Source organism: Theropithecus gelada, chromosome 11 (assembly GCF_003255815.1).
Source record: "Theropithecus gelada isolate Dixy chromosome 11, Tgel_1.0, whole genome shotgun sequence".
Classification (NCBI taxonomy): domain Eukaryota; kingdom Metazoa; phylum Chordata; class Mammalia; order Primates; family Cercopithecidae; genus Theropithecus; species Theropithecus gelada.
In genome coordinates this window covers 741,734-765,311 of record NC_037679.1, presented here as the reverse complement: position 1 = coordinate 765,311, position 23,578 = coordinate 741,734, and the positions used below count along the sequence as shown (strand labels likewise).

General features: G+C 37.1%; 2 protein-coding genes across 5 annotated transcripts in view; both read left to right on the top strand.

The window, feature by feature from the left end:
• The window catches only part of KIF21A (kinesin family member 21A), a 157,531-nt gene that overhangs the window by 34,503 nt on the left and 99,450 nt on the right, over positions 1 to 23,578 (top strand). The window lies entirely within an intron of this gene.
• Positions 16,309 to 17,465, top strand: LOC112635160 (small ubiquitin-related modifier 1-like). Its single transcript, XM_025403122.1, has 2 exons — positions 16,309 to 16,715; positions 17,187 to 17,465. Exons 1-2 carry the CDS (start codon positions 16,410 to 16,412, stop codon positions 17,190 to 17,192), a joined length of 312 nt encoding a protein of 103 aa, XP_025258907.1. The 5' UTR covers positions 16,309 to 16,409; the 3' UTR covers positions 17,193 to 17,465.

The following is a 23,578-nucleotide window of genomic DNA, read 5'->3' as shown; positions in this document are numbered from 1 at the left end:
TTTGGTAATATTTAATACTTCTTCTTCTTATTTTATTTATTTATTTATTTGAGGCAGAGTCTCCCTCTGTTGCCCAGGCTGGAGTGCAGTGGTGTGATCTCGGCTCACTGAAATCTCTGCCTCCCAGGTTCAAGTGATTCTCCTGCTTCAGCCTCCTGAGTAACTGGGAATACAGGCACATGCCACCACACCCGGCTAATTTTTTTGTGTGTATTTAGAAGAGACAGGGTTTCACCATGTTAGTCAGGCTGGTCTCAAACTCCTGACCTCATGATCTGCCCGCTTCAGCCTCCCAAAGTGCTGGGATTACAGGCATGAGGCACTGCGCCTGGCTAATATTTAATACTTCTTAGCATAAACTCTTCTTTTTCTTTCTTTTGTTCTTTTATTCTTTCTTTCATTTTTTTTTCTTTTTTCTGAGACATGGTCTCGCTTCATCACTCAAGCTGGAGTTCAGTGGTGCAGTCACGGCTCATTGCAGCCTCAGCCTTGCAGGCTCAAGCAATCCTCTCACTTCAGCCTCCTGGGTAGCTATTTTTTTCTGTTTTTTTTTTTTTTTTTTTTTTTCTTTATAGAGACAAAGTCTCACTATATTGCCTAGGCTGGTCTTGAACTCCTGGGCTCAAGCGATCCTCCTGACTCAGCCTCCCAAGGTGCTGGGATTACGGATGTGAGCCACCACACCTGGCGCTTTCTTATTTGCTTAGGGTTCATTGAGATTCTTACATCTCTAAGCTTGTCTTTTGTTAGTTTTGGAAAATTATTGGCCATTATACTTTCAAATACTGCTTTTGGACTAGGTGTGGTGATTCATGCCTGTAATCCCAGCACTTTCAGAGGCCAAGGCAGGAGGATTGCTTGAGACCAGGAGTCAGAGACCAGCCTGGGCAACATAGGGAGACCCTTAAGACGACAACAACAACAAAAAAAGATTAGCTGGGCATGGTGGCATGCACCTGTGGTCCCAGCTACTCAATAGGCTGAGGCGGGAGGATCACTTGAGCCCAGAAGGTTGAGGCTGCAGTGAGCCATGATCATGCTACTGTGTACATGATCATGCCTGAGTGACAGAGTGGGACCCTGTCTCAAAACAAAAACAAAAACAAAAACCCAAAAACAAACAAAAGCCCCCACAACTATTGCTTCTGCCACATTCTCTTGTTCTGGGACTCTGATTATACATGTGTTGTGTGTTGAGAGCATCCCACTTCTCCTTTATGCTCTGTTCTCTTCTTCTTCTTTCTCTCTGTGCTTCAGATTGGATATTTTCTATTGATCTGTTTTTGAGCTAACCAAACACATCTTCTTTGTCCAGCCTGCTATTAAACCTATTCAATGAGTTCCTGATTTCAGATACTTTATTTTTTTAGTTTGAGAATATGCATTTAACTATAGATTCAAATTTTCTCTTGAAATTCTGTATCTTTTTATCTGGGGTTCCTCAATCCTGGAACCAGGTGCACAGCAGGAAGTGAGCAACGGTTGAGCCAGCATTGCCCCCTGAGTTCTGCCTCCTGTCAGATCAGTAGTGGCATTAAATTATCATAGGAGTATGAACTTTATTGCAAACTACACATGTGAGGGATCTAGGTTGCATGCTCCTTGAGAATCTAATGCCTGATGATCTGAGGTGGAACAGTTTTATCCCAAAACCATAATCCCTCTCTACCGCGCCCCCCCCAACCATCCCTGGAAAAATTGTCTTTCACGAAACCAGTCCTTGGTGCCAGAAGGTCGGGGACTGCTGTTTTAATAAATTTTTTATGTTTTTTTCTTCTCCATTCTTTAATGTATTTGTAAGTTTTTTTTAAATCTTCATTAGCTAACTACAGCATGTTGATCATCCGAAGATTGTTTTCCATTATCTGTTTTTTTCTCTTGATTATTTGTCATGCTTTCCTTTCTCTATTCATATGCCTTGATGCTACTGATTTTATGCTAATAATATGCAAAAGGCCAATTTTGAGAGAGATTTTTGTTTTTTTTGTTTGTTTGTTTTGGAATGGGCATGGGTTAAGAGAGTTTGAGAGTTATTGTGAATAGGAACATAAAGATAGCACCTTGTTGGTTGTGAAGACATTGAGTAGGGGAATATTTGTTAAAATGATAATGGGGTTTTCTCTAGGACTTTCTGAGAGATTGAGTAAGCTGTATGATCTTGAGCAAGTTACTTAACCTCTAGAAGCTTTGGTTTTATCTTCTGTAAGATGAGATAATTATAGTATTTATCTCACAGAGTTACTGGAAGGAATAAATTAATATTTCTGGCAGCATAGTAAGGGTTTGATATATTACTTATTGATTATTGAGAATAGACTATTGGATTTGGTTATATGATAAGTCGTTAATCTATTTGACAGTGGGTTTTCAGGGATAGGTAGAGACAAAGGCCTGAGTAAAGGAGGTACAGGAGAGAATGAGGAATTCAAAACAGCGAGAATAGGCCATTGTTTTGAGATTGTCAAAAAGGGTATTAGAGAAATCTGGTAGCCAGAGGGAGACATGAGGTTCAAGGATAAGTTTGAAACATTGTAATAATTGTAATTACAATAAACTTTACAGTAATTCTGTATAGTAGTACTATTTTGACCCCCACTGTAAAAATGAGAAATCTCTGGCATAAAGAGAGGAATACAATTCTAAAATGTTTGTGTGCTGAGAATGATCTACTGGGAAGGGAAGAATTGACAATGTAGGAACTGGAAAGAATAATTCTAGGAGCAAAATTTCAAATAAGTGGGAAATTATGGAATGTAGTCCACAAGTGGAGAGAGGGACCTTTAACAGGAGCAGGGAGTGTGCATTCATTTAACAATATTGAAAGCAGAGTATATGAGTAGATTTGGGAGAGGGAAGATGAAGTTTTATTCTGATAGTTTGTATTTGCTCACTGAAGTAAGAAACAAGGGAATGAGCTAAGCATGAGTGTGTAGGTATTGTAGAAGAGGCAGTGAATTAGTTATTTTGGAGAGCGGGTTGATTTGAGATTATGAATGAGTCCTTTGATAGTGCTGAGGGCCCATTTGAGTTTGTGGTCATACACGTAAAGTGGAGATTGTGGAGGTAGGAGAGAAAAGGGAGGCAGGAAGCTTGATATCCTTGAGAAAGAACAAAAGATGAATTAATATGGTGAAGCCAAGAAAGGAAGAAAACAGTTCTTTCCCTTGAAAAGCTTAAAGTATACCTGCCAAGTTAAATGATACACAGGGAAAAGGATACATAAGTATGCAAATGATAAATGCCAAATGACCTAGAACACAGGCTTTGTCCCTTCAGAGGAGGGATTGAACGTTTTGGGTGACATGGAGGACTTTAGTGGGAGGTAAGCATTGATTGGACATTAAAGTATGTGCAGACACCAAAAGAATAATCATTTAGCAACTCCCTGGTTCCAATACTGTGCTTTCTTTTATTTAGAGTCTTTGAATTTCCTATCCGTTGATTCTGCTTCTTGTGGCATTGGGTGGATAGAGACACTGATGTGTCCCTTTCTGTTGAAGATAATTCAACAGAAACATTGAAGATAATACAATGTTGGCCGGGCGCGGTGGCTCAAGCCTGTAATCCCAGCACTTTGGGAGGCCGAGGCGGGCGGATCACGAGGTCAGGAGATCGAGACCATCCTGGCTAACATGGTGAAGCCCCGTCTCTACTAAAAATACGAAAAAAAACTAGCCGGGCGTGGTGGCGGGCGCCTGTAGTCCCAGCTACTCGGAGGCTGAGGCAGGAGAATGGCCTGAGCCTGGGAGGCGGAGCTTGCAGTGAGCCGAGATCGTGCCACTGCACTCCAGCCTGGGTGACACAGCGTGAGACTCCGTCTCAAAAAAAAAAAAAAAAAAAAAAAAAAAAGAAGATAATACAATGTTATAGTTATCCACAAAGGAGGTATAATCACACTGTAATGACCTTGAGATGTTTTCACTTTTACATAATATATCAAATATATTGCTTGAAAATTTGTTAAAACTTAAAAGTGTTATTTTGTGTTTGTTTGGCTTTTTTGGAGGAAGTGGGGTGCTGTTAGATAATAGAGTAATACTTTTTTTGTTTGTTTTTTTTTTCAGGCTCTGTTCTGTTACTTCAAATTTTGGTTGAAATTTACGGATGTGTTTTGAATGTTCTAAGCTTTATTTGACTTGAACTTGAAGGGTGGCAAGGAAGGAAATCTGCAAAGACATGCTTTACATATGAGCTAAAAGGGAAATTTTCTTCTACACAAAATAAAATGTTAGTCACACATATAATGATGGGTTTGTAACTGTCCTGTTACTATTTTGTCCACTACTGAGTGACTTTATTATTTTTCTTATTGCATATTTTTTTTTTTCTTACAGCCTAGTTAAGAACGACCAACTTCGTGTTTTTAGTCATTTTAGTGAACAGGCAGTCTTCTGTTTCAAACAGAGAAATGTCTGTTAGTAAGAAACTTGCAACAATAATGTAGGGCTTTTTTTAGTGGTTTGTTTTGGAACTTTACGTACACTTTTTAAAAGCAGCTGCAAGGAAAAGTGTGTGTAGGTTTTTGTTTCTTAAATGTTAATGTAAGAAAAAGTGTGTGTAGGTTTTTGTTTCTTAAATGTTAATGTAAGGGGTATTTAAAGAACTATATGAAGCTTTTTAACAGTGCTTTGACTTTTACTAAATATTTTCTGCACTGTAGTTTTACTGTAAGATGGCAACAATTTTACGTAAGACCCTAAATTTGTTTTACATAAACAAAATTTTTCTTACAAATACTTTTTTAAATGTTGCAATTATTTTGGCAAATGTACATTTTTGAGAAATAAGTTGCATTTATTTTTCTAGTTAATCTCTTTAAAAATAGCATTTAATATTAAATTTAAAAAATAAATTATCTCTTTTCTTTTTTTTAATGGAGTTTTGCTCTTGTCACCCAGGCTGGAGTGTAATGGCACAGTCTTGGCTGACTGCTACCTCTGCCTCCCAGGTCCAAGCGATTCTCCTGCCTTAGCCTCCCAAGTAGCTGGGATTACAGGCGCCTGCCACCACGCCCAGCTAATTTTTGTATTTTTAGTAGAGACCGGATTTCACCATGTTGGCCAGGCTGTTCGCAATCTCCTGACCTCAGGTGATCCATCTGCCTCAGCCTCCCGAAGTGCTAGGATTACAGACCTGAGCCACAGTGCCTGGCCTTCAAATATATTTTTACCACATGAATAGCTTTAAATTCTCCGTTACACCCTTTAATGGCTATCTACTATATATTTTTTAGTTTGAAAAAAAAAGCCTTAGGAAAATTTACTTTCCACAGACAGAATTTGTTTAACATTGTGCATTTGAAATTTGTATTAGTTCAGCAAGGAATATATACTATTTAGAATAATATTGATACTGCTGAAATAGTATGAAGGTATCACTAATTTTATATTTAATTTGCCAGGACAAAGAACTCTTAAAATTCCATTATTTTCTTGATATAGTATGTATATAAAATTCTGTTTTGGAACATGTTAGGAGTCTCATTTACTATTGACTTGTAGAAAGCATATTTGCATTGATTATGATTATGTGTTTTTACATTGCTACCTATATAATGAAACAGGATGGTAGTACTACATTGCAAGTAGATGGCATTTATGCTAAATAGTGTTATCTCAAGGGAAAGGAGGATTTTTATATTTAATGGCCCCAAATTTTTACTGTATATTTCTCAACTGCTTGTGGATGTGTTTTTTAGTTATGAAAAAGAGTAACAACTCAGATTATCTTAAGCACTATTTACAGTAGTGAAATGAATACCCTAAATATGTTACCCTTTCTTATTAAAAAATATTTTTAGAGGAGCTAGAAAATGCAGTAATTATTCCACATTACTTTTATTTCTAATCAAGTTACCATTATTTTCTCGTCTTATTTGTTAATAAGGTCAATTGGAAAAGGTAGTCTTTCACCATATGTCAGTGGCTCCTACATTTTAGTGTGTCTGAGAATCTCCTGGACCTAGGCATGGCGACGCACGCCTCTTACCTCAGCTACTTGAGAGGCTGAGTCAGGACCATCGCTTGAGTCTGGGAGGCAGTAGTGCACTTGGAAGTAGTAGAGTAGCATGATTGTGTCTGTGGATAGCCCCTGCACTCTAGCCTGGGCAACATAGTGAGACCTTGTCTATAAAATGAATGACTAAAAATAAAAAAGAATCTCCTGGGTGCTTGACAAATATGTGGATTCCTAAACCCACTAGAAATTCAGAATTACCAGTCTATGTGATTAACAAGCTCCCAGGTGATTAAGATGCATTTGGTCCTCTGAGAAACTTTTGACAGGTAGCAGTTCATTAACATTAATTCAGTTCTCATTCATGTTAACTCAACATTAATTTCAACATTAACTTAATTTTCATTAAGTCTTCAAGGGGTAAGTCTTTGCTACTGAGCTGAGATTGTTTCACTTAAAAACTTACATGAAAGTATTCTAGCTATTTTAATAGCTTTGAAAGTTAAAATAATGAGTTCTCATGTTTTAGATTGTAATAACATATTTGTGTAGAGTTCTACAGTTTAATAGTCACTATTACATCTATTGCCATTTTATCTTCATAAAAAGCCTGTAAGGTAGGTAAAACAGGTATTATTACTTTCATTTCATGTACTGGGAAACAGGCTAATGAAAGTTAAGTAACCTGCCCTAGGTCATGTAGCCAATAAACAGCTGAGATTCACTAGAACATAAATCTTGACTCCTAGACCCATGCTTTTTCCATATCAAACCATATTAAGTTATCTAAAATTGAAGCATTGAAAAAGCATGTGCGTACGTTTAAATATGTATGTGTATATGTATCACACATGTATACACACATGTATCATCAGAAATGATTAAACTTTTTCTAATTAAAAACTTAGTATGCTGATTAGATGTTGGCAGTTTTACACAGTAAACATGCTTTGTCTTACAAACTGTAGACTGTGAGTTCCATAAGGGCATGTACCGTGTATTGTATATCTTGGTATTCTCATTGCCTAGCCTAGTGTTTTGCATAGAGCCCCCAGGTATTCAAGGGTTTGATGAATGAACAAATGGTTAAATGAATGACCTTTAGGTTTTTTTGTTAAGGGGTGTTTAAAGGTTTTTGATGTGTATTTTTGTCTCAAAGTGGGAAAGGTTCATTACTGAGCTCTTGACTTTTAAGTGGGGATGACACACATTCTTGAATCATGAGTACATGTAGTGCCAGTTCTCACAAGCGGATGCCAAATACTGCTTCATGAACCAGCACAACAATCGTATGATAGTAGTAATTTCTTCTCTTGCAATGTGTTATGACATATTTTACAGTTTTTAGGTATTTACAGGTAATTTTTTTTTTTTCCAGTAAATATAATGCAAGGGTGTCTAGTGTTTGGCTTCCCTGGGTCACATTGGAAGAAGAAGAATTGTCTTGGGCCACACATAAAATACACTAACACTAATGATAGTTGATGAGCTAAAAAAAAAAATGCCAAAAAAATTAATAATATTTTAAGAAAGTTTATGAATTTGTGTTGGGCCACATGCAAAGGCATCCTGGGCCGCACGTGGCATATAGGCTGCAGGTTGGACAAGTTTGATATAATGTATGTTACTGGGTAAAATTAAATTCTAAGTAGAGGAGAAAGGGGCTCCTCTTATTTTATTATTTAAAAATTATTTATTTGTTTGTATAGGTATGTATAATACAAGTGTCTTGCTATGTTTCCTAGGCTGGTCTCATACTCCTGTCCTCAAGCAATCCTCCCACCTCAGCCTCCTAAGTAGCTGGAATTAGGCATAAGCCACCAAGCCTAGTGTACTATTTATTGTAGAAATACTTTAGAACCGTTTAGAGGACATCTAAAAAAATGTTTCTAAACCTAACAAACTTTTAAACTACCATTATGGCTTTCTCCTTGCCTTTCTTTCTAGAAATACATTGATCCAACTCCTGTTCTATCCAAGTTGTGGTGGTGGTTCAGAAAGATTTTCACTATTCTGTTATCTGTTTAGAAGATATTCTTTTATGTAATATAAATTTTTTGGTGTCTCTTCCTAATTGTATAAAATTTCCTAAGAGGCACAATCACCCTTTTTATCTTAGAGCCAGATTATCCCTTTGCCAATTACCCAGAATGTCCAAATATGCAGTTTTGATAGGTCACTAGTTTTGTTTGATTTTGTTTTTATCAGTATATTTAATTTTTGTGTCTGGTAGGAGTAGGAAGAATGCATGAATGCAGTGTAATTTAGTCTATTTCTCTGCATACTTGCAACTTGTAACTACTTCGGTAAGGAATTATATTGAATCAGTGGTTCAAAAGAAGTTTTGGATAAGCTGTGGTTTTCATGTATTTCTACAGTTCTCCTTTTTAAAAAATATTACATATAGTTGTTAAGTGCATTCATTACCAATCCTGAAATCCCATTTCTAAAAGGCAAATGTCTAGCAAAATACTTTTTCTTGAAAAGATTGGAGAGGAATTTAAGAGGAGGCAACACTAAACACTTCTCATGAAGACATGCCTTCAGTAGATGTTCTGGGCACTGGTTTTGATTCAGTTTTTGGTGCTTAGCCAAGTATTCCTCCCATGCACTTTCAAGTTCTTTCTGGCCACACTGTGATTTTGCCTCAGTGAGTATCTGTAGAATCATGGGAATTTGGCCTTTACTGTTGTTGATAATATTTTATTGTGAACACCCTTTAATCTTTGGCATACTAAATTTCATCTAAAGCATCTTTCAGCCTAGAAATGTTTTTTGTTTTTTCCCCAAATATTGTCTTTTTAAAAGGTAAGACAATTGGGTAAAGAATTTACTTTGAGAATTTTGTTTCCTTACTGCTCCATTTTCCCATTCATTATTTTTGTTGCTTTTGACCTGGAAACAATTTCTTTTTCCTGTATCCTTCTCTAATCTTTTAGCTCTTTTGAAAACTGAAGCTTTCTACTGTTACTATTCCTTATGAATGTCTGTTTTTCCTTGCTTACTATATACTCTCTAGCCTTTACCTCATTTCCTTTTGGTTCCTAGAGCACTTATGATTCTCTTTTGTGGTACTTATTTTATCTTGCATTTTTAAAGGAACATGTCTGTATTCTCTGAAATGCAGACTCTGTGAGGGTAAACTCTTAGCTTATTTACAGTTGTGTCTTATAAGTGTCAAGCATGGGGTTTTTCATTGAGTGGATACTCAATCAATATTTATTCTCTTGGATTAAATTAATCTTCTAGTTTGGCTTCCATGAGTATAATTATATAAAAATCACTTGTCTCCAGGAACCTGTGTAAAACCTGAGCAGAAGATGGTTTTTTCCTTTGGTATAATTGGTCATTTTCTGCTTTAGGTTTTTTTGTCCTGATTGCTGATGCATTATGAGAACGACACATCTTGGCAGTACATGTCTGTCTTTTGTTTTGGTTAGAAATAAGATAGTCACATTCTAGAACTGTAGCCTAAATCAGCCTTTCTCTATTTCTGGACCTAGTGATAGTTCTTAACTCTATCAGCACATTGCTGGAATTAGCAAGAAAGTAGCAGCAGTTAAAGACCCTTCCCTTTCTTTTAATGGCTGCATGGTATTCTATGGTGTATGTGTACCACATTTTCTTTATCATTAAGCTGGAAGCCGTTATCCTCAGCAAAGTAATGCAGGAACAGAAAACCAAACACCGTATGTTCTCACTCGTGAGAGTTGAATGACGAGAACAGATGAATGCATGGAGGGGAACAACACACACTGGGGCCTGTCGGGGGTTGGGGTGAGGGGAGGGAGAGCATCAGGAAGAATAGCTAATGAATGCTGGGCTAAATACTTAGGTGATGGGTTGATCTGTGCAGCAAACCACCACGGCACATGTTTACCTTGTAATAATCCAGCACATCCTGCACATGTACCCTGGAACTTAAAATTTGAAGGAAAAAAAGAAACTCTCCCTTTCTGGTATTTAAAAGATCTTAGACTCTCAGCTCTCCTTCCCATCACCTAAAGTAGAGGCTGAGCATTAATAACTTTCAGCCATAAGCAAATAAAATTGTAAACAGTGGAAAATAGCTTTAAAGCCTTGGGACTAGGATTTTCACTAAAACCAGGAAGAACTTTTTGTGTAGCATTCTCTCGGCTTTATTTCTGTATTAATGTTTTCATGTATTAGCAAAGAGCTTTGTGTCAATGTTATACACATGAGGTACAAGTGGTAAATAGAATAAACATATAAATGATAAATGATGACAATTTATCCCCCTTCTTTCCCTTTAATTTCAGTAAGATGTAAAATAAAGTGATTGGGGTGGAGTCACATAAATATATATTTTAATTCCTTCAACTTCTAGTAAATAAATGCTTTCTGCCTCTGGTTTTCGGAAGTGTGAAATCCATGTTTTCAGCAGGGCCAGTTATCAGCAGAGAGGGTCAGAATTTAAGTGAGTAAGAGGCCCAATCAGGTGGAAGATGCCTGGGGGCCTATCAGAGAGACACAGGGGCAAGTATGCCTGGCCTCAGCTGTAGCTTGCCAGTTAACCTGCTGAGCAGCTTTGGGTTTTATTTGTTACTTGGGGAGAGAAGATGTGAATAACCAAAGTAAGACCTCATGCATACAGAGTGCCTCATATGTCTCATGTTTATATAATGTATTATGAATGTTAAATGCATCAGATGCCTCATTATATTTACAACTTCATGAATATTAGGTGCTTTTTGCATATGTAGTGCCTCATCAATGTAGATTTCTCTTGGTCCTTCCATTCTGTCTCTATGTAGGGATAGATACTAGACTAATTAACTACAAATGTCCTAAGGTATCCCTGGGGAATTGTTTCCAGCCCCACCCCCTTGCCCCCTGTGGGTACCTAAATCTGTGGATGCTCAAGTCCCTTACATAAAATGGCATAATATTTGCATATATACTCACACATCCTCACATGTACTTTAAATCATCTCTAGGTTACTTATAATACAAATTACAATATAAATGCTATGTAAATAATTGTTATACTGTATTTTCTTTTGATGGAATCCTGCTGTAATCTCGGCTAAGTATAGCCTCGACATCCTTGATTCAAGTGATGCTCCAGCTTTAGCCTCCACAGTAACTGGGACTACAGGTGCATGCCACCATGTCCACTTTGTATTTTTTTGTAGAGATGGGGTTTCTATATGTCGCCTAGGCTGGTCTTGAACTCTTGTGCTCAAGTAATTCTCCTGTCTCAGCCTTCCAAATAATGGGGAGTACAGGCATGAGTTACCACTCTCAGACATTATACTGTATTTTTAAAATTTGTATTTTTATTGTTTTTTTTATTGTGTTATTTAAAATTTTTTTTTAGTTTTGATCCTTGGTTGGTTGAATCTGCAGATGTGGAACCTGGGGATATAGAGGGTTGACTGAATTTCCCTTTATACTCAATGCATCTTATGAATTCTGCCTGTCTCACAAGCTAGTTATTTACTGATTACTTTTCTATGCTAACACATCTTAAAAGCATTACCTAGGTCTTGTAAACTATATGCTTATTCATCTTCTATAGCAGAATTACATATTTTCAAAACCAAATTCACATTATAGGGCCTTTGAAGTTGTGGTTCCCTCTCTTTCTGTAACCCTCTTACTCCAGGGATTATTTCTGTCATGCTCTCACTTGGGCTCTTCAAGTACCTTCTATTAATCTCCTTTTTGATCTCCCAGCCTAAAACAATTCTCCTGCCTCAGCCTCCTGAGTAGCTGGGACTACAGGCACATGCCACTATGCCTGTTTAATTTTTAAAATTTTTAGTAGAGAAGAGATCTTGCTGTGCTGCCCAGGCTGGTCTCAAACTCCTGAGCTCAAGTGATCCTCTTGCCTGAGCCTCTCAAAGTGCTGGGATTACAGGCATGAACCACCATACCCAGCCTGTTTTTTGTGTGTTTATATCTTTGTGCATGAGTTCATGTAAAAGAACTTCCTCATGAACTATCATTCAGTACTAAAGATGGCCACTTGAAACCAAGATTCAATGACCTTTTTCCCTATGATGGTTTTTAAAATGTAGAGTGTAAATTTCCTAGAACACTCAAGTGCATATTTACCGTAGTGTATACAACATTGTTGTACCATACATAATAAGAATGTGTCAATTACTTTGAGTTTGCAGATAGAATTACAGTTAGAACAATCATTTTTAGATGTCAGTTTTACTTGTGGTTATAGAAGAGCCCCTGGGGATACAATTTAAAAGTCTGGCTAAGAATATTGTGTCATATTTGTGTGGGTGGCTGTGGTTGAGGCAAAACTTTGTAAGTCATACTCAAAATCTGAGGAATTTGTTTCTTACTTATCTACCATTGTGTTAAGTCTGTAAGCTCTGCATTCAGCTATTTACATGTTTTTGAATAGTGCCTGTCATTAGATTATTTTTGCCACCACTCAAGTTGCTATGGCCATGTGTGAAGACTCTTTGTAGGCCAGTGGATCCAAATGTTAGTGTTATTATTTGGGGGAATTGGTGAAGATGTCGATCCCAGGGCCCTACTGCTCCAACAGTCTGTTTGGCTTCCTTCAGTGAGGCTCAGAAACATGAATTTCACTCATTCAGCAAATGCTTGAGTACCTACAGTATATGCCAGGAACTGTTCTGGGTCATAGGAATATATCAGTACTACTGTCTTGTAGACTTGGGAGTCACTGCTGGGAAAAGGGCAATCACATATTAAATAAGTTAATTACATAATATATTAGAAGGTGATAAGTACTGTGGAAAAAAATAGAGTTGATTAAGGTGAATCAGCAGTATGGGGGTTGGTTTCGGTGGGGGCTAAGAATGAAGGTGGAAGTGGGAGTGTAGTTTTACCTAGCTCTCAGTATTATTCTGATATGTGTTTCACTATATTTTGAAAAACACTGCTATAGACATTATAATTTAAAATGATAATTTAGTATGATTTCCCATCAATTGTGGTTCTTGAAGAAAAAAAAAAAGTATTGAACACAAACATTATGCTATGCATTATAAAGAACCAAAACAAGTATTTTAGCGTTTGTTGGGGTATAATTTATAGACCGTAAAATTCACCCAATGCAAGTATATAGTTCAGTAATTTAGTACATTGATGCAGTTGTGTGACCATCATCACAATCCAGTTTTAAAACACTTCTTAAGAAGTTCTGTTGTATTTACTAATAGTCCGTCTCAGGCAACTACGGATCCTGTTTTCTATCTATGTAATTTTGCCTTTTCTAGAAACTTTTTAAATAAATAAAATCATACACTATTTAGTCTTTTGAGTGTGGTGTGTTTCACTTAGCATCATGTTTTTGAGGTTTATTCATGCTGTTGCATATGTCAGTAGTTCATTCCTTTTTATTGCAGAGCAGTATTGGATTGTATGGTTATACTGTACTTTATTCATTTACCAATTGATAAATATTTGCATTATGCCTAGTTTTTGGCTATCTTTGAATAATGCTGCAAATATTTACGTATTTCTCTGTCCACCCAAAGACATTACATATGTCTTCCCCAGTTTTGGGAACTTGAGCAAATTACTTCGTCTCTCCTGGCTTGACTTTTCTTCTCTATAAAATGAGGGAGTTATAGTAAGTATTCTTTCAGGGCCCCTCAATTTCTATTATATAATAATTTAGTGCACAAGTATATATGTGTGTACCCATATAATTACTCTGTTTCTTAACTATTTTAATTCATTATTTGAGGAAAACAGTACGCTTCCTGCTTAGGGATGTAAAAATACAATGTTTCGTTTAGTAAGATCAATTGTTGAATTGTTCATTGATTTACTTCCACATTTATTAAGTTTTGACTGTTGCTTTGTGCTGAAGATAAAAGAGGGAAACCCTTGGGGACCTTAGGAATCTCATGGTGTAACCTAACCCAGATTTGACTGCTCACTGCTTAAAAACCAAACACAAGAGGTGAGGGTTGGGAAAAAAAGCAGGTTTTAATCAGAGAGCCAGCAAACCAAAAAACATTTAAGTACAATTTTACATTTTAAAATTTACCATAGGGTTTTTAAAGGGCAACTTGGTATGGGATATATGTGGGTGTGGTATAGAGTGGGGGGGGTCTCTGTGCCTTGTTCTGATGGCTATCTTAGGTAATCACTGGTCCGGAGGTCAGGTTGGCCTTATGTTGACTTTGTCCCGATGGTGGTGGACTAATTGTTCGTGACTCCTCCTAAGCGGGAGGATTCCACAGGGGTCCTGTGCCTGGTTTGTTTCAAGATTAGCCTCTAGAATTTTTTAAGAGCGTAATTAGATAAGCATGTATTGCTGGAGTGGGGTGTTTAGAGAGGGAAGGAATGAAGAGGTGAGGCAGAAGGAAGGAAGAAAAAGAAAGTGGGTGATTTTTCTTTCTTTTTTTTTTTTTTTTGAGATGGAGCCTCGCCCTTGTCACCCAGGCTGGAGTGGTGCCATCTTGGCTCACTGCAACCTCCACCTCCTGGGTTCAAGCAATTCTCCTGCCTCAGCCTCCCGAGTAGCTGGGTCTACAGGCTCCCGCAACCATGCCTGGCTAATTTTTATATTTTTAGTAGAGATGGGATTTCCCCATGTTGCCAGGCTGGTCTCCAACTCCTGAACTCAGGTGACTCGCCCGCCTTGGCCTCCCAAAGTGCTGGGATTACAGGCGTCAGCCACTGTGCCCGGCTGAAAGTGGGGGATTTTTATAACTGAGGACATAGGTTATGATCTCATAACAGAAAATACACAGCTAGACAGATTAATGAAAATGCTATGGAAACATGGCGGTATGGAAACGTGGTAGAAGAAGTCTAAACCTTAGGAGATCAGAATTAGCCTCCTAACGGAAGTAATGCTGTGAAGGAGTGGGTGGGTGGGATGAGCAGGATAAGGATGGGCATTTCAGGCAGAGGATAGAACAGTTCTAGAGCAATGGAAAGAGAAAGCGCCTGAAGTGTTTGAGGGCTAAAATGAATCAACCTAGCTTTAAAAATAATGGGGAGCTACTAAGAGATTTAAATAGAAAAATTAGAATTTTTACTAAATTTGATGTTTTTAAAAGGTTACTCTAGCAGGTTTATGGAAAACAGTTTAAAATATATGTATGGTAGTGGACAGGGAAATGGGCTGAGCGGAAGTAGCGAGAACAGTGAGAAGACTGTTGCTATTGTCCGGGTGAGATATGGCTTTGAATTGAGCTAATAGTTGGGATGGAGAAGATGGTTTGAGAGATTTTACACAGACACAATGAGATCTTCATAATGGATTAGATGTGAGATAGGTAAGAGAGAAGGCTAGGAAGATTGGCATTTCTCATTAATGGAGCTAGGGATTGGTGTGGGAAGAGCAGAGATACGTGAAGACAGTTTAGTTGTCCTTCGATATATATGGGGGTTTCAGGAACTCCCCCACATCCCTTCTTTAGAAAAGAGATTGGGATGGAAATGAAGATTTCAGAGCTGTAACTATATATAAGGTCGCTGTGAGAATCAAAGGCAATGACATCTGAAATTGCCGTGCCTATATTACATAATCACCTGACAAAAAGTGGTAGATCTGGGTTTTCTGACTCCAGTGCGGAAGCTCTTCTACTCAGTGAAATATATTCTTGTGACATTATCATGGAGGGGATATAAGCAGTCCCTGGGGTTGTATTCCAATATCTTTAAGATCTTTTCAAGTCTTGAGATTGGAACTAATGTAAACTATGTAAATCAGTGGCTGGTACATAGCACGTGCTATATCAGTGTTTGTGATTATTCTATAAATCTACAGCAAAATTAACAAAAATGCAAGCCAATGTTTTATTTATGTCTAATTAGTTATAAATAAGTTTGCCGAAAGCAGTAAGAAGATTGCTTGGATAGAGCCACTTGCAGTTTCTTTAAAGATTTGGTTAATGAAAATGAAGTTTAAATTAGGTGAAATTCAACGGGTTTTCTGCTTCAAAACGGTAAATAGACAAAAGACTGCAGCATCTGATGTGAAGATGACCTATGTATTGCATACTCTGCAAAACTTGCAGAAGAATTGGCTTAGAAAAAGTGCTGCCTGGCTGCTGCAGAGCTTTGATTAGCATCTGAATAGAGGAATGAAAAAGAGATGAAACCAAGCATTCAAAATGAGGAGGACTAATGGATTTCCTGCAGATTGGTTTAGTAGTACAGATACTTGAGTTCTGGAATATGCCTGACCTGGTCTGGCTGACTACAACACTTAATCCAAGCTGCGATGCTTGTATTGCTATGTTGAGCTCAGTGTTATAAAAGTTAAAAACCTACCTACTTCTATTTATATTTCCTTGTTCTTCATCAATAAAATTGGATGGTTTATTGTGAGGGTTAAATGACAGTACATGAAATTACGTGAAAACCCAATTGTGGCTGTGGGGAAGGGAGACGAATTTGTAAACCCTGGAGTGAGGTTCTGCCTACCTGAGGCTGCTGCTGCTGTGCGGAGACCCCCGGGTGAAGCCACCGTCATCATGTCTGACCAGGAGGCAAAACCTTCAACTGAGGACTTGGGGGATAAGAAGGAAGGTGAATATATTAAACTCAAAGTCATTGGACAGGATAGCAGTGAGATTCACTTCAAAGTGAAAATGACAACACATCTCAAGAAACTCAAAGAATCATACTGTCAAAGACAGGGCGTTCCAATGAATTCACTCAGGTTTCTCTTTGAGGGTCAGAGAATTGCTGATAATCATACTCCAAAAGAACTGGGAATGGAGGAAGAAGATGTGATTGAAGTATATCAGGAACAAACGAGGGGTCATTCAACAGTTTACATATTCTTTTTATTTTTTTTTTCTTTTCCCTTAATCCTTTTTATTTTTAAAAATAGTTCTTTTGTAATGTGGTGTTCAAAACAGAATTGAAAACTGGCACCCCATCTCTTTGAAACATCTGGTAATTTGAATTCTAGTGCTCATTGTTCATTATTGTTTGTTTTCATTGTGCTGATTTTTGGTGATCAAACCTCAGTCCCCTTCATATTACCCTCTCCTTTTTAAAAATTACGTGTGCACAGAGAGGCCACCTTTTTCAAGACATTGCATTTTCAGGCTTGTGGTGATAAATTAGATCAACCAATGCAAGTATTCATAATGACTTTCCAATTGGCCCTGATGTTCTAGCATGTGATTGCTTCACTCCTGTCACTCCTTCACTCCTGTCACTACTGTGACTTTCAGTGGGAGATGGAAGTTTTTCAGAGAACTGAACTGTGGAAAAATGACCTTTCCTTAACTTGAAGCTACTTTTAAAATTTGAGGGTCTGGACCAAAAGAAGAGGAATATCAGGTTGAAGTCAAGATGACAGATAAGGTGAGAGTAATGACTAACTCCAAAGATGGCTTCACTGAAGAAAAGTCATTTTAAGATTTTTAAAAAATCTTGTCAGAAGATCCCAGAAAAGTTCTAATTTTCATTAGCAACTAATAAAGCTATACATGCAGAAATGAATACAACAGAACACTGCTCTTTTTGATTTTATTTGTACTTTTTGGCCTGGGATATGGGTTTTAAATGGACATTGTCTGTACCAACTTCATTAAAATGAACAGTGTTTGTAAAAGTCGTACTAATACTTATTTTATTTTAATTGTATAGAAATGAAAATACCTAAAATAAGATTTTCTTGCATAAATACTGGAAATTGCACATGGTACAAATTTTTTCTTCATTACTGTACAGTGATGATGTTAATGACTTTGAAGCACTGAAAGTTACTGAAGTGCTTTCTGAATCAAGGATTTAATTAAGGCCACAATACCTTTTTAATACTCAGTGTTCTGTTTTTTAAAAAACTTGATATTCGTGTATGGTGCATATATATGATACAGTTACCTAATCATGTTGAATAAATGGACATGCAAAATAAAAAAAAAAAGAAAAGAAAACCCAATTGTGATTTTCATGTTATTTCATGTAATGTTATTACCCTCAGTGCCAGGCACATTGTAAATGTCCAACCTGTGTTAGTTCCCTTTCTCCTCACTCCACTGCAAGCAAAGACATAGTTAAAAATTTATTCTTTTTCTCTTAATACTTTTGGAAAAACATTAAAAAATTGCCTCAGTTAGTTTAATATTGCCTATCTTAGGCTGGGTTTCCTAGAAAACAGCGCCTAGAAGCTTATGCTCTACCAAGTGGGGAAATAACAGTGTAAGAGAAGTGAGAGAAAAATGAAGCAAGGCAGAGAAGACGGAATGACAAATACAAGGTGACACATAATGGAGTTGTGAACACAGCCAAGTCACCAGGGGTGTCTCTGGATAACCCATATGGAAACATTCATTTAGGATTAGTCCACTGGAGGGAGGAAAGGGAAATAATTTATCTGTGCCTTCTTCCTATCTCTTGTCTTCCATTGGTTAGCATTTGCCTCCTGCCCTGCTGGGTTCTGCTACTCATTCCAGAAGCTACTGGGAAGCCAGATCCTGCAACCCCATGGAGCAGCCCTTCATTTGTGTCTAGAAATGGTGGGAAGTGCAAGGGTTTTTGTGAGTCTAGTCAGACCAGGTCTGATGCCATACTACTGCAGGTCTTGTGCAGTGCCAGGAGCTCAGCCCTCTCTCCAGGCGAGGCTGAGACAGCTGACAAGGTTAGGAGGTGATGCAGGTGGGGCTGAAGGATCTACAGAAGACCAAAAACTGGGTTCCTTACACAGCAATTTCCTTAGAATGCCATTTATTTCAGAAACGTTTTCTTTTAAAATATTGGTCCTTGTTTTATGTAAACATCTAGTATGGCTCATTTATAGTATATATTTTCCCACAATCTGAATTTTATTTTATTGTCTTTTTATTTTATTTTATGTATTTATTTTCTTTTCTTTTTATTTTATTGTCTTTTTCTTTTAAAGAGACAATAGATTTTTTTACTTGTCTTTTTCTTTTAAAATTTCTTTTAAAATGTTGATCCTTGTTTTATGCAAACATCTAGTATGGCTCATTTATAGTACATATTTTCCCACAATCTGAATTTTATTTTATTGTCTTACCAGTGACAGCCAGTGTAACACATGGTGCTGAATTCTCTCAGCCTTTGAACATATGAGTGCACAGTGCTGCAAATACTCTCAGCCAACAAGAGCACCAACTGCCTCCTTGTCCTGAACTGAAGAAGCTTATCTAACTTGCTTGCACTTCACTTTGGCCTTTCCATTTATTTCACTGCCATTTATTTCACTTTCTGGCAAGCATAAGTGGTTGACAAAAGGTATGCAAGGGCTGGATTTGCCACAAAGAAACAAAGGAATGACCACTGGATTATAAATGAAAATGTTCTTGTGAAAGCTCCTTCTAGGAAATGCTGAGCAAACAGAGTAATCTCCCTTATGTGCAGCAAAAAGCACCACACACATCATTGCAGCCTGAGAGGACTGCCTGGTAGTTATACAAACAAGGGTTGGGAGAATGATGGTTGAGGCATGCTGTGGCTGCAGGCAGCATGAAGAGCCAGATATATATTTATATCACAATCTTCTTGTCACTCTTTCTTTCATTCTTCATGTCACACTCTTTTTGTCACTCATTCATGAAAAGCCAGGCAGCACTTTTTCTAAGCTCTGTTAATTAGCTCTAACTAATGATGCTCCCTCTTTGCTGGAAATATCCTTTTAATCCCCAGGTCCTGCTGATTTTTCCTTCCACATTTACTGTGTCTTATCCCCTGACTTGTGCTTTTGTGATTATTTCCATCTTTATCAATCTCTTCTTTTAAAAAATTGCAGTTTACGGCTGGGCGCAGTGGCTCACGCCTGTAATCCCAGCACTTTGGGAGGCTAAGGTGGGTGGATCACGAGGTCAGAAGTTCAAGACCAACCTGGCCAAACTAAAATTGCAAAAAATTAGCCGGGCGTAATGGCAGGTAATCCCAACTACTCAGGAGGCTGGGGCGGAAAATTGCTTGAACCAGGAGGCAGAGGTTGCAGTGAGCCGAGATTTTGTCACTGCACTCCAACCTGGGTGATAGAGCAAGACTCCATCTCAAAGAAAAAAAAATGCAGTTTTTAGCATTTGATTTGATTTTTACTTCATACACTATTGTAGATTTAATATATGTGATTACATATACATAGGTGTGATAGACTTATAATCTCCAAGTAGATTATAACTCTTTGGAACCAAATTCTTGTTTTTTACTTTTATTTTTTATATTTGAGGCAGAGTCTCCCTATGTTGCCCAGGTTGGTATCAAACTCCTGGGCTGAGGCGATTCTTCCATCTCGGCCTCCCAAAGTGCTGGGATTACAGCCGTGAGCCACCACACCCAGCTGTGAACTAAATGTCTTAAGGCTCCTCTGTATACACGACTAAATTTAGTGCAGGATGCATAGGAAGCACACTATAAAACCCATTTAGATAGATAGTATCATTTGTCAACTGAACTTTAGCTATCTGAACTCAGGAAGTGAAAATTTTTTTTTTTAATTGAATCCTTCAGTATCCAAACTCGCTATTTGCTACCTAAAAATTAAGAACCAAATAGATTTGGAATTTCTTGCATTTTGAGCTTGTTATTGAAACTCTGTCTAAGCCCAAGAACCAAATAGATTTGCACAGCATAGGATACTCTCCTTCCGTATTTATGTTGTGTTTCAGTGATGGAATCAGCATGTGTTACACTGAGACTCTAGCTATGGCTCCTTCTATCCTGACTTCAGTATAATAATTACACTCAATTATTTTAATCATAATTACTCAAGTAAAATAATCATACTATTACCACTATTGTGAAGGCTGTGGCTAGGCAGGAAGTGTGACCTAGAGAATACTCACAGGGTTTGGAATAAGACATGCATTGGCTTGAATTCTGGCTCTCTCTGGCACTTAATTGTCCATATTTTACTTTTGTCACATGTAAACTTATAAAATTAATACCTACTTCTTTGGATTATTGTACAGAGTAAAATAATGCATGTAAAATGACTGCCATATATGGTAGGCACTTGTTGAATGACATATATTCTTGTTTTTTTCCAACAGTGCTATTAATCATCTTTCAGTTCTGACAAATATATATATGTATTTCCTTCTTTTAGGCAATCAGTCAAGTACTTTTTATTGAATATCTTTTGTAGGTTATACATTACAATGTATATATGACTCTATATATAATACTGTTTTTAGTGTAGTTTGGTATAACATAAATGAAGTTTATCCCACAATGTTGTGGTGGAGCAAAATTTAGATCTTAGGTTTTCATTGTTTTTAATTTTTTTTTCTTTTTGAATAAACTTTAGTCTCCTAAATAAAGACTACCTTCAAGGAAACAAAATCTAACATCCAGTAATTCTGTTTGTCTCTACTTTTCCTCATGAACTTGAATCATTCACCTCTTATTAGCATAAATTGAGTGCTATTGTCTTTTTAAACCAGAAGTTTCTCCTTCCATTAAAAATTCTTATTTAAATCATTCACTTCCATGAAAATATAATGGGAATGATCTGAATACTCATACTTTGTAAAGGTTTTACAGTGTGTGGATTGCACAAGTGAGAAAAAACCTAGGTGTTTTGTTGTTGTTGTTGTTGTTGTTGTTGCCATTTTGAATAGTTTCCGTAGTCTTCTCTCATTTTCCTAAGAACCTGCCATATGGGAAGCATAGTGCTATATATAGGAGGTTAGGTGTATGGGAGAAGAGATACAAAGATGAATCAAAGATGCAAGTAGTGTCCCTAAAACACAATTTGGTTGAAAGTGTGTGTGGGAGCAGACAAATGTACAGAATGATTGGAAGGTGTATAGTGTGTGGGGTAGTATAGGGAGAAGAGGAAGATGTGAACATCTCACATCCCACATTGCTTGACATCCCAGCAGATCTGGAGTAGAGGGATAGGCTGTTGGGTTGACACCATATAAAAATCTTCAAAATGTGTAGTCATTAATGGAACCTGAATTAAATTATTGAAATTACTGCAAATTAACATTTTAAAAGATATCCATCTTCATAAAGATGGAAATCAGAAAGAAAATGCCCTGCACTCCAAAAAAGTAATGGATAGGGATCTATTGTACTGCTCCTAGGAGAAGGTGGTCATTCTCTCAGTGGGTCTGCAAATCTTGGCATGCCTTGGAGCTTAATGGAAGAGATATCTGATTATGGTAAATGTGTCTTATCTTTGAAAGTTCTTTTATGGTTTAAATTGCTCACAAATGTGATTTGGTTTTGGGGTATTATGGACTGGTGGTAGTGGCAAGCAGACTCCATTGAAAATAGATACATGGGAGCCTATATTTTAATTGCCAATTAGGGCATCTAGCAAGTTCATCATGGTGCACATTATTTATCAGTTTATACCGCATGTTGCTCCTTTGAACAAATTTGTGTTATGGATGATTCCATATTGCCCTTTATTGATTTCAAACTCTTAAATGGACAAAGCAAATGTTTGTATATTAGAGATACATAAAAAGCATATGTGAATTGTGAAACATCAAGGACATATACAATGTTATTTTATTAACTATTTTTCTTTGTTCTTAGGCTTTCAGGAGACATCAGCATATATATATATATATTTTTTTTACTGAATAAATATTAGGTAACCAAATACCTGTACTGAATAAATGTTACTCTATACGACAGATATTTAAATTTAAAGGTTTTTTTTAATAGTGGAAAATTAACTGATGAAAAGTCTCAGTTCTAACAAACTCTAAAACATATGTACTAATACAAAATTTACATTTTAAGAAGTGCTACATTAAAATTGGTTAAACAATTCCCAGGTTTTAGAATTCAAGGCATTTTTACCTGTGTTTACAAATTTCTGTTAAAGAATGCATTTCATTTCAGTCAGGTTTCAGTATGTTTAGAGCTTTCTTATTTTTAAAAATAAGTGGTAATTTAGCACTGTATCTGGCAGTAAATGGTTGTGCAAAACACTGATTTTTGCGTAGTGAGTCACAATCTAAATTAACCAGAAGTTTAGCTGGAATAGGATTTTAAAGCCATTCTAGAGATATATTTTTACAACAAATTAAAAAGTTTCTTGTCGTAGTTTTATAAGCATATGTAAGTTAGAATATAGGCTTAGCTGCTCTGAGATCCAAAACAACAGATGTGTAAATAAGATAGAAATTATTATTGTAGTGCATGGCTAGTAAGGAATCTGCAGTGTTGGGGACTAAGGCTCCTTCTATCTTGTGGCTTTGCTCTCCCTAGGATATTGATGTAATATGTGTGAATGGAGACTGCCATGTTCACAGCCTAGCAGGAAGAGGAACAGGGAGAATGTCTTAGTCCATTCCTGTTGCTATAAAGAAATGCCTGAAGATGAGTAATGTATGAAGAAAAGAGATTTATTTGGTCATGGTTCTGCATGCTATAAGAAGCATTTGCTTCTGGTGAGGGCTTCAGATTGGTTCTACTTATGATGGAAAGTGAAGGGGAGCAGCGTTATGCAGAGATTACATGGTGAGAGAGGAAGCAAGAAGGGAGGAGATTCCAGGCTCTTTTTAACAATTAGCTCTTACAGGAACAAATGGAGAACTCACTCACACTGCCTCTGGTCTCCACCATGGAAGGTATTAATCTATTCATGAGGGATCCACCTCGATGACGCAAACACCTCCTATTAAGCCTCACGTCCAACACTGGGGATCAAACTTCAACCAGAAGTTTGTGGGGGACAAACATGCAA

Bases quoted from the DNA above. Each gene is read 5' to 3' on its own strand.
- LOC112635160 (XM_025403122.1), top strand. From the start codon at position 16,410: ATGTCTGACCAGGAGGCAAAACCTTCAACTGAGGACTTGGGGGATAAG.